Raw genomic sequence first — 12,083 nt, 5'->3', positions numbered from 1 at the left:
TGGTCATGGTGGTTTGTCACAGCAATGGAGACCTAACAGAGACACACACTGGTGTCAGGGGTGGGGAGCTGCTGTGTTTCGGGAGGAGTATAAAAGGACTTTGGAACTGACCATGCTGTGTTTCGGGAGGAGTATAAAAGGACTTTGGAACTGGACCCAAGAAAAACGGAGTACTCAGAGCCTACTGAGCTATTGTGGGAACTTAGAAGATAATGCAGACAATGCTGAGGTCAAGTGTAGAGGATGGAGGCCTGGCTTGTGAAGTTTGAGAGCCGCTTACTGTCTCCATCAGGGACATTCATTGTTCTGATTTAAGAACCTGTTGTTCTAGTCAGCTGCGGCTGAAGAATCGGCTGTGATTAACAAGAGAACAGAACCAGGGAAGTAAAACCTTTGCTTTGCTGGACAGCAGGGACTGAAGAATCAGCAGTGAAGTCTTCTGGGGAGCGTTTCCTCCGAGACTACACACACAAGCTGTAGTCCAGAGGGGCCAAGGCTGCACTTTGCACTGGCAGCCTAATTTGGAATGTGTAGGTTTCTGAAGCAGTACCGGTCTGAAGACATGAAAGGGTCATGGGAGCAGCTGAGGCTTGGCACTGTGAGAGGCGAGGAGAGGCTACAGGGGAAGGTGAAGCCTCAGTTGTAACAGAAGCTCCAGGATTGAAGGGATTATGAAGAGAAGCTGGGGTGAGTCAAGTCCCTGAAGAGAGCCCAGGAGAGGTTTTTTGGTGAAGGTGCAGCCCAGCTCCAGAGGAAAACAACACGTTTGAGGACCACAGGAGGACCACTAACAACAGCGGCAGCTGTGGACTGGAGCCCGCCTGAGCCTGTGAGACACGCTATGTGTGCTGTGGATGGCAGAGCCAGAGCTGGAGCTGCTCAGGCCCCGGGAACCCAGAAGACCGTGAGTCCCAGAAGTTGGACACTGAGCTTCACGCTGTCAGAATTCGGTCTTGCTCTGGTTTTGAATGCTAACTGTGTCCTGCTTCTTTCCTTTTGGAGTAAGAAAGTATTTAACTTCTTTGCCTATTTTACAGGAACCCACAGCTAGGAGGCCCATTTCAGAGAGTCTTTAGATATTTCAGAGAAACTTTGAACTTTTAAGAGATGTTGAATTTTTAAAGAAAACTTAGACCTTGAAACTTTTAAAGACTGAGGGACTTTTAACATTACACTATGCTTATACTATGATATTTTATGAGATCATGGGGATGAATAAGAAAGGACAGGTTATGCTTTAATAAGTGATGCACTTGTGTGTTAAATAACAAGTGGTCAGTTGTGCTGGTTGGTTTTTGTCAACTTGACACAACCGCGACCATCTGGGAAGAGGGAATCTTAACTGAGAAGATGCCTTCAGAAGACTGGCGTGTAGAGAAGTCTGTAGGGCATCTTCTTCATGATTGACAGGAGGGCCCACCCCACTGAGAGTGGTACTACCCTTTGGCAGATGATCCAGGGGTATTAAGAAAGCACACCAAGCAAACCGTAAGTATCAAGCCAATAAGCAGCATTCCTCCATGGTCTTCGCTTTAGTTCCTACCCTGATTTCCCTGAGTGATGGAGTGTAACCTGAGAATGGTAAGCTGAAATAAACCTTCTCCCACCCCGCCTTTGGTTGTGGTGTTTTATCACAGCAATAGAAACACTAAACCAAAACACTCTAAACAACAGGAACCTGATGTGGGATTCCCCTCTGTGTCCTGTGAATATGTTTTACTACCATTGGTTAAGAAAAGAAGGGCAGAATATAGCCAGGCTGGAAGAGATATATATATATAGAGAGAGAGAGAGTAGGCAGAGTCAGAGAGATGCGATGCAGCTGCCTGCAGAAGGAGAGTCAGCCGCCAGCCAGAACCTTACCAGTAGGCCACAACCATTAATAAAAATGGGTTAATTTAAGATGTAAGAGCTAGCTAGAAATATGCCTAAGCTATTGGTCAAACAATATTAATGTTTAATATAGTTTCTGTGTTATTATTCAGGTCTGGGCAGCCAGAAAAATGAACGAGCAGTCTCCATTTATATGCAAGATGGCTCAGCAGGTAAAGTCTGATAGCTAGAAATATGCCTAAGCTATTGGTCAAACAATATTGTGATTAATATAGTTTCTGTGTTATTATTCAGGTCTGGGCAGCCAGAAAAATAAACGAGCAGTCTCCATTTATATGCAAGATGGCTCAGCAGATAAAGTCTGATAATCTGAGTTTGAACCCATACACACACACATACACACACATACATAATGTAAAAAATACACATACATAAGTGTAAAAATACTTTCTGCTACTCTCCTCCTCAAAGTAACTCTTCCTCTGGGTATTTATGCTGATGAAATCCTATTACATTTCTTCATCCCAGGCTTGCACTAAGTAATCTGAGCATGCAGACAAATTTCAATAAAATGAAAACTCATTTCTCTTCCAAAAACCTGATTTTAAATTAAGTTATAAGCAAAGCCATAATTTTAAAAGTGAAAAATTAGATAGCCTCATTAAAACATAAATGACTCAGCCGAGGCTGCTAAAAAGCTAAATGACGGGGCTAAACAGCCCGGGGTATAAACCATCCGTGATGCCCACCCTTGGCTCGAGAAGGCAGCCCCTGATCAGGAGCATGAAGATGTCAGGAGAAATGGAGACGAGGCCGAGGGGAGGGTTTACAGAGCAATCGCCACTGTATCCCGAGTACTGGAATGTGATACAGTCGGACTCCGGTGAACAATGCCTGTTTACCACACCGAGCAATAGGAAGCTTCGATTTCAGTGGCATCAGCTCACCAAAGAGGGTTAGGTAATTCAGAGAGTGTATCCACCCAGAGCCTTTTCACTTACGTGACTGCACTGACAGATGTATGCCCATGATATCACCCTGAAACAACAATCACAAAGCAGGTTTGTCATCTTGAAATAAAGCTTGACACCTGCCCTCTCCTTTCATGGTAAACCATTGGTTTTGCCAGTCCGCGCTCACTGCCCCTCAGCCTGCACTAGAGCCTAGTGGGTCCCCACCCCCTGGGGGCAACCCTTGCCTCTAATGGTTTTCGTTTATCACCACCTACTGATCCCTACAAACTGACCCATCTTCCAGTCTGACATTTCTGTTCTATGTGAACAGGGTCTCAAGCAGCCCCAGGATGCTCGGGAGTTCCTGGCTTACTATGTGGCAAGAATGCCTTGAACTATGGGCGCTTCTGCCGCCGCCTCCCCACCATTCCTGGCTCCAGGCTAATACTGCTATGGTTTCCTTCCGTGTTGGGTCATGTTCATCTCCATTCCACATGATCATGCTCTGATTACATGTTCTTTGATTCACTCTCATACTAACTACTTCTCTGAAAGAAATCCACATCTCGGACAGTGGAGAGATGACTCCGTCAGTAAAGCCTTTGGCTCGTGAGCAGGAGGACCCGAGTTGGGATCCTGGCATTCACATTGGTTTCTGTTTGCTTGTTTTTGAGACGGGATCTCTCTAAGTAGCTCTGGCTAGTCCAGAACTTGCTGTGTAGACCAGACTAGCCCTGAGGAAGAAGCAGGGAGACGGGCAGACCGTTGGCGCTCTCACTGGCCCACTAGCCAAGACGTGAGCTCTGAGTATGGGAAGACACCCTATCTCAGAAAATACGGTAACACCCAACAGGGACCTCTGCCCTCCAAATACTGCCACACACATGTGCACCCACATCCAGGAGCATGTACAAACACACACGCCATGCACATACAATCCAAAGTTCATGTCTAAGGTTGTCCCCTTCCACACCATACAGACACAACAAACTCCTCTGCCTTGCTTTAAAGGAAGAGAGGAGAGGTTCATCCTAGCAATCACCAGTAACATTGTCCTCATTCAAATCTTCGCTTCACAGCTAACTTAGAAACATGCATTGTCATACCCAAACATCTTTTTTTTTTTAAATTAGGCTCTACTTTCTTTTTTGGAGGGGTATTGCGGGAGGTAATAGAAGGTCTCCTGTAGCCCAGGCTAACTTCAAAGTCGCTCAGCAGCTGAGGGTTTCCTTGGCTTCCTACTCCCCTGCCCTCCACCTCCCAAGTCTGCTGGAAAGGTTCTGCATCCTTCATACCTGCCTCCCCCCTCTCTTTCTCTTTCTCTCTCTCTCATACTTGGCTATTTGGTTTCTGCTCTGCAACAGACTGTACTTCTCCCCTAACTTTTCCATGTGAAAATTTTATTATTGGAGAATTTTTCTCTCTCTTTTTTTTATTTCCAGTTTACTTATTCACCGCATCATGGAGGGAACAGGAATGAGTTACAAATCTTGTCAACTTAAAAAGGTTAGAGCAAACACATAAAGATGTATAATTTTTCTAAAGGTTTATCTTATTAGTTTAAGCCTAAAGCCAATGATTTTTCCATCAAACTGAACTCTCCATGAAAAACCAAAAGGTACTATCACCGTGTAGACACAACAGTCACAAAAGCAACACAAGGTAGAAGTATAACCCACACAAACAGAAAAAAAAATCACACATTGCCTCATTTTCCCGGAAAGGTAACGACTATACCAAAGGCATAAAGCAGGCATACACCCAATAAAGACCTAGGAAGGGCTTCAGAGAGCTCAAATTTTAACCGTCCAAGTCATCCTTAATCTCTGCAAGTGACTCTACGCAGATGGAACATCTCGTGGGAATGAAAGCAGAGGCTAGCTACATTCATGTCTGTCTGAGATGGGCCATCATAGAAGCCACCACCTGAACGGAAGACAGGAAGAGCAGCCACCAGTGCCTGGTCATCAGCATGGGGAGTAGCACACAGGGATGAGAGAAGAGACTGCAGAAGAAATGAGAAAGAAACACAGAAGCCTTGAGTAGCCAGGGTTGTACTAAGGTCTGCTGCAATGAATTCTTCTCAACTGCTGGCAGCAAACAGACATGAACAAGGCAGAGCAACAGACCTTTTCCTCCCAAGGAAATATTTTCAAAGCAAGATACATTGTTCAATTACCCATCTTTAGGATTAAACCAAAATTAGGTAAACAAAAACTTTCAAGTGGAGAAAAGTATGGGGAGCTGATGAACTCCTGAATGAATACGTCTTATTGACACGAGCATAGCAGGGCCTTAGACTCATGGGAATGGCAAGGCCTGCCTCGGATCAGGGTAGGGCTTTATGATTCCTCTGAATATGAGCATTAATGCTTGCAGGGTGTGCAGAAAGAATCAACACAAAGATGACTGCAGCCTGAGGCTGCTCCCCTATGGAGCCCCCTCCCAAGAGTAGCTAAGCTGCCACCTCCTCTCTGCTTTAAAGCTGAGTCTCCTGGCCACTGCATTCTGATGCATTCCCATCAGATCACTGCCCACTGGATCCCAGCTTTTCTAAATGGTGTCTGTCTTTTCTTCAATCTCTGTCACTTCCTTCAGGTCAACCTGAACGCAGGGAAGTTCACGACAGAAAAGTATAGTTTCAGGCAAGTAGCAATATGTTATAACCAACAGCTTTCTGCCGTGTGGTCTTAGCAGCGATCAAAAACTAAATCAACAGTGGTCTAGAAGATAACCCTCCATTCAAAAAGGGTTTCTATCTTCAGGTCTCTTTTCTCCAAAACGGAAAAACATCAAACTGTATACAGACAACAGTATAAAGCATAAAGAAATACTGGGGCGAGATGGCTCAGCAGTTAGGAGTGGTTGCAGCTCTTGCAGAGGACTGGATTTTGCTTCCCAGCACCTATATCAGGGGGCTCATAACCATCTGCAAGGGACACACCATCCTCTTCTGGCTTCTGCAGACACCTATGTGCACATATGCATACACACAAGCATCCATGTGCATGCCACAAAAAAAAACACGTAACTAAAAATAAGATAAAAATTTCAAAATAAAACCCTATATTGTCTCAGTTCCCCATTTATTCTCAGGCAATAATACCCTTTATAATGGCCCTTTCCACAAGCTATTCTACGTAGAGATAAAATGCTTTACATCTTAATATTCAGTATCAGTTCATTCAGAAGACTAAAAGAAACTAAGGTATGTTTATGAGGAAGGTAAGACTCGATAATTGAATATCATATTATTCTCTCTATAAAAAGACACCATATTTGCTCCGCTATGATAGGATGCATAGGAAAAGTCTGAATGAAGTAAGAGAAAGCACAAGAGTCATGTGGCAGGCGGCCTTGAACTGATGCAAGCTGTACAAACTTCACTGAGTTCATGTAGTACACTTCTCCTCGGATTCCTAGGCAGAACCCACTGTGTGAAACATGGCACTCTCTTCCCAACTTCTGAGTTTTCCAGTCTCAACTGGCCATACCTGGAGGGTAACTTGTAGCTAAACAGTGCCCAAAATGTTCACCCCACTGACCCCTTCTCCACCCAACACCCAAAATGGTCACCCCATTGACACCCTCTAACCAACCAGCCCCCAAACACCATCTGTGGTGGTTTGAATGAAAATGACCCTACAGGCTCAAAGGAGGTAGCTCTATGGGAGATGTGGACTTGTTGGAGTAGGTGTGGCTTTGTTGGAACATGTGCATCACTGGGGGTGGGCTCTGAGGTCTCAGATGCTCAAGCCAGGCCCAGTGCAGCTCTTCCTGCTTCCAGCTGATCTAGATGTAGAACTTTCAGCTACTTCTCCAGTACCATGTCTACCTACAATGTCATCATGGTTCCCACCATGACAATAATGGACCGAATCTCTGAACTGTAAGACACCTCCAGTTAAATGTGTTCTGCTGTAAGAGTTGCCACGGTCATGGTTTCTCTTCAGAGCAAAAGAAACCCTAAGACATCATCTAACCAAACAGCACCCAAAATGCCCACCCAACTAGCACCATCTAACCAAACAGCACCCAGAAAGCTCACCCCAGTAACATCATCTAACCAAACAGCACCTGGAAAGCTCACCCCACTGATACCATCTAACCAAACAGCACCCGAAAAAGCTCACCCCACTGACACCATCTAACCAAACAGCACTGGGAACACTCACCCCACTGACAGTCACTTCCCTTTCTTCTTCTTACCTGATAGTGTGCCTGGGCTTGTTGAGCAGAGTTCAAGGTGACATTGCAGAGTTTGCAGAAGAGGGGCTTACAGAGCTCCTCCAGGGCAGAGTCTGGCTCCCCTCCCTTAGCTAACTCCTCTTCCCCTGCCAGGGGCAAGGATGTCTCCTGCCCAAAAGCCTTCTGTGGTGGAAGCTGCAAGGTCCTTGTGGACCTGGCAGCCACTGACATAGGAGGAGAGGTCGAGGGCCGCTTAGGTGGAGGAAGGCCAGCCTGCTGCAAGAGAATCATCAGGTAGAAAAGCCACGGGCATAATCCAGTGGGTGATCAGGGGTGGCGTCTTCAAACCTAAAGCAACCAGGAAAGAAAATGAAAAAGAGATCTCAGCAATACGACATAGAAGTGACACCAACATCTTTCTCTTCTCTAAACCTAGCTTTGGAGCATCTCTCCTTAACCTTAGTCTACCAGACGTTCCCTGCCTGCTTATCCTGGCTGACTGAGAATAGCTTCTGAGATTTGCTTTTTATTTTGCTTGGCTCAGTTCCAAACGCCATCCCTCTGGCCATGGGCATTAGCAGCACTGCATCCATGTCCAATTAAGTTGAAAAGTCACATGACTAGAACTGAAAATCAAAGGTCATCCTCCAAACCCTTCTCTCTGGAATGCTGAACCACTCTTGATGGTGATATGCACAACCAAAACAAACAGGCAAGCAAAGAACAAACAAGGGAAAGCCACCCATCTGGTGAGAAGCTCTTCCACCCAGAGGATGCTAAAGAGTGAAAAGATCATCACCTCTAAGCATCTCTCTCCTTTTCTTTTATGCATTTTGTCTTATTTGTTTTTACTGCGTGTAAGTGTGTATTGCAACATGGCAGAAGCTCTTCTTCCACCTGTACACACACGTGTGTACCTAGGAGGTACAGCAAGCACTTTACCCACTGAGCCATGTCACCAGCCACCGTTTTTTATGACAGGATGTCACACAGTCCAGGACGGCTTCCAATTTGCTGAGAATGACTTTAACTTCTTGACTCCACCTCCCAAGTGCCAGGATTACAGTCCTGCACGGCCACACCCAGCCACCTATCAGATCTTTAAGGCATTTCTACAACTAGTTGGAAGGTGGGTGAAATCTAAGAAGAGGATGGCATTAAAGTTCTGCAAGGTACAATGGACAGGGGCAGCCCGTAGACCCCGGATGGCACAGTGAGCTGTTTGGAAGATAGTTTTGTTTTGCTTTTGTTTGTAAGTTAAATAAATTGTCAATATTTAAAAATTAAAAGCTTCACAGAATCCAGCAATAGAAGGATAATCTGGCAACACTACACCCACGCCCTCCACTGCACACAACCACCTGTTTGGTGCCAAATATACTATACCCAGGCCAGCCTTCTCAGGGCCCCTTCAGCCCTACTAGGGGTGCTGCCTAAAGGCCTTGGGGTGATGACGCTACTCCATACAGCCTTTGACTACACTCCTGAGACCCTTGTAAGTTTAAAAATACTTTCTCTCCATCAGGAGGTAAATCACACACTCAAGATAAAGCATCCAGATTGAATAGTGTCCAACCAAGTAATGGACCACACTATCCTAAGCCCTGTGGTGACTTATAGGCCATTTATATCATTCCTTTTGCTTTCTAAAGGATACACTCAGTGATGGTTATAATTCCAATTGTCAATTTGACAGGATCTGGAATTACCTAGAAAAGGAGCCTCATTGAGGGTTGGTCCAGACTAGGTTGGCTGTGGGCGTGCCTATTAGGGATTTTCTTAATTAGGTTGAGGTGGGAAGACCCATCCTAAGAGTAGGTAGTACCACAGCATGATCCTGGACGGCATCAAAAGGAGGCAGAGCTACATTCGCATTGTTCTCCTGACTGTGAACCCATGAGACGGCCTACCATGACAGCGTGAGCAGCTGCCTCGGGCTCCTGCTGCCTAGACTACCCCACTATGGTAACTGTGCCTTAAACTGTCAGACAAAATAGATGAACCCTTTCTCCCTTAAGTGGCTTCTGCCAGGGTACTTTATCATAGCAATGAAAAAAGAAAACCAAGGCACTCTATTCTATTTTCCTCAGACAAGACCCACTATGGCCGGGCAGTGGTGGTGCCTTTTATCCCAGCCCTCGGGAGGCAGAAGCAGGCAAATCTCTGAGTTCAAGGCCAGCCTGGTCTACAGAGTTCCAGGACAGCCAAAGATACACAGAGAAACCCTGTCTCGAAAAACTAAAACGACCCAATATGTCCCACTCCCTCTTTACTTCTACTTCTGCATCTTTTAGTCCTAACCACCTAAAAAAAATGTACCACGGTAACATCTTCAAGTAGTCCAGGTTCTAATTATCTAAATTAGAATCCTCATTCAAAGTCTACACTTTCCTCCACTCCCAGGATTGTTAAAAACTTTTCTTGGTCAATAGGATGTGGTGTTGCTGAGGTTGCCATCTGTGATGAAGACGTGTGGGCTAGGGCAGTAGCAGGTTTACTAAAACGACTCAAGGGCTCTTTAAAAAGTAAAAGTTAGCACATTTGGTAAACACACAGTGAGGAGGAGCCTCAAGATGAAGAGATGGTTAGTCGTAGAAATACACAGTACTTATTGTTTAATTGTAATAGCTAGAAAGGGAGAATATTCAACCGCCCATATCTCTGGAAACACAAAGAAAAGGAATACAGATTTGGAACATTGAAACAATAAGCTTCTCTGAAACAATATTATTTCTCCCAACTAAATAAAAGACATCCAAAAAGCAAAGGTGATTATGGAGGTGGGCAACGAACCTAAAGAAGCAAAACCAACTTCTAAAATAGTTTAACTACTCAGTCATAACTGACCATGTCACTCACTAACTTGTCCCACAGATTCGGTTAGGTCATCGATGCTGCCGGGTCATGGAGAAAGGACAGAACAGGGTACCAAAACATCCGATAAAGAAAATCAGCAACAGACACAGAAAAGTGAAGCAACCCACAGCCAGGCATGCCTGGGCTTGTCTCTTGCAAGCTTACTCCCACCTGAGGAAACCCAGCAGGCCGTTGCCCCCACTGTGACACAGTGCTTTCCAGCAGAAGCAAGGGCCTCCTCAGGACAGAGGCACAAAAGGCCTAATTCCAGAGCAAAACACCGGTGAGGGTGGGGTGGGGGTATTTACAGTGCAGGCTTACCTATCACTACATTTTATCTTCATAATGTTCAAAGAAAGGGTAGAGACCTCAGAAACACTGCTGTTATATATAACCAACATAAAGCTAATCCCCTCTCAAAAAAATCTATTGGCATCAATCACAACAGGTATTGCATTTGAGTAATAAATAAAACCAAAACGTCAGTGAACGCACAAACTGTAAAATACAGAGACCCAAAACACTCGGATCAAACTGCAAACCGTTCAGAGTGCTGCATTAATTTAAGAGACTAATTTAGAAGCCGATATAAAAATACTTCTCAGATCTTAAAATCCATCCGGTTGGACGTGTGCAATGGCATACATGAAGGATGCACAGGGCTTGATGTCCTAATTTGGAAGGGAGCTGAGAAGACACTAAGAAAAATCACAGCTCCACCATGTACCGGTTTAAGGGAAATGAATGACCACAGCACACGTTTCCATGGCTGGGCTGGGGCCTACTCCTCCAGGGCTGTATCGCAAACAGCCCTCCCCGTGGCAGAAATGGACCCAAGGAAAAGAAGAAAATCCAGGAACAGGTTCCTGGCTTCCGCTTAAAGTAGGGAAGGCTGTCCCTGGGTATTCTGGAGAAGAGAAGAGAGAACCTTACTCAGAGGTCACCAGAACGCGGCAAGCAGAGAAAAAAAGAGTTCCGGAGGCTGTTTCACATCACAGGCTGAGATGGGAAGGAGGCCCCGGAAACCCAGGCTCTGCTCTTAGGACTCAAAGCTGCGCCCCTGCAGCATCGCCCCCACCCAAGCCATTCCTGGACTGGGCGCGCACACACACGCACTCCGGTCCCGCGCGGATGCCGGCGGGGAGCACCCAGTCGCCGAGGCGGCTGCGCGAACGGCTGCGGGATCGGGCTCGGGAGCCCGCCGGGGTCGCCGCGGGCGGCCGAGGCTGACACGCGCACACGGACGCAGCCGCGCGGACCCGCGCTCCTCCGCACTCACCGGAACCGGCAGGCCGCCGCCGCCCCCGCCACCCCCACGCGCCGGAGCGCGGCTCCACGACCACTTGGTGCGCTCGCCGCTGCTGCCCGGCCGCTCCGCTGCTGGAGGTTGACTGTCAAAAGTCGGTCGGACAGGAGCCACAGGGAAACAGCTGCAGGAAGTGACTGCGGAACCGGGAGGCGGCGGCGGAGGCGGAGGCAGGGCTCCCGGCGGTGCCACTGCGCATGTGCATGGGCCCCAGCGCTCCCGCAGACCCGGGGGGCGCGGGGCAGGTGCGGGACGGTGACGCGAGAGGGTACATTACCCGGGCACGGATGGCTCTCGGGGCTGCCCCACCTACCCTGACAGCGATGCGGGCAGAAGCCTGGCACAGCCTGGTAGGAGGGCGGAGATTCTCGTCTGGTACCTCGAAACTACACTCCCTGCGCCCCCGCCCCGAGATGTAGGGAAGCGGCGCTGCTCAGGCCTCACAGAGCTGCACTCAGCACTGAGGACCTCCGCTCACCTACCTGCACAAGGCGGTGAGAGATGAGGGACACTTCCTCCTGACCCTCGCAGCCTCACCTGCAGGACCAGACGGCCCACAGAACATCTTCAAGAGAGATGCTAAAATGGATGGCAGCCATGGTTCTGCTGGCATCGTACCTTCTAATTCTGCATGTGATTACTTGTGTGGTGCCGGGTTTTTCTCCTTGGACAACATGACACAAATTTTCCGTTTACCATCGGCAGAGTATGGTTTCTCAGCATCAAGTACTTTCATATTGTGTGCGGTTATTGTGTAATCATAAACTAAAATGCCAAGGAGATCTGGTAAGATGTGCCCTGCCTTTGAATATTCGAGGACTGTTCAGCAGACACACGAAGCTAGCTAGTTGTGCACCAGCCATAGAGGAAAGTACTCCACCATGCAAATGTGGTTAGTGCATGGGCAGTATATGTGAAAATATCGCGTAGCTTGTCTTTAAAATGAC

The 12,083-nt window shown here is 47.1% G+C and overlaps 1 protein-coding gene across 3 annotated transcripts in view; it reads right to left on the bottom strand.

Annotated features, from left to right (window-relative positions):
- Zmat3 (zinc finger matrin-type 3) overlaps positions 1 to 11,343 on the bottom strand; it is a 30,695-nt gene extending 19,352 nt beyond the window's left edge. Inside the window, exons 1-2 of one of the 3 annotated variants that reach the window (XM_075950990.1) lie at positions 11,110 to 11,343; positions 6,996 to 7,322 (exon numbers count right to left, since the gene is read on the bottom strand). In XM_075950990.1, coding sequence (XP_075807105.1) covers positions 6,996 to 7,265 — 270 coding nt within the window. In that variant the 5' untranslated portion in view covers positions 7,266 to 7,322; positions 11,110 to 11,343. Of the gene's footprint in view, positions 1 to 6,995; positions 7,323 to 10,763; positions 11,034 to 11,109 lie in introns of those variants that run through there. The other 2 variants (XM_075950988.1, XM_075950989.1) reach the window with 2 other exon arrangements.
- Between the last annotated feature and the right edge of the window lie 740 nt (positions 11,344 to 12,083).

This window comes from Microtus pennsylvanicus, chromosome 16 (assembly GCF_037038515.1).
Source record: "Microtus pennsylvanicus isolate mMicPen1 chromosome 16, mMicPen1.hap1, whole genome shotgun sequence".
NCBI lineage: Eukaryota > Metazoa > Chordata > Mammalia > Rodentia > Cricetidae > Microtus > Microtus pennsylvanicus.
This window is presented reverse-complemented; position numbering and strand designations above follow the sequence as displayed.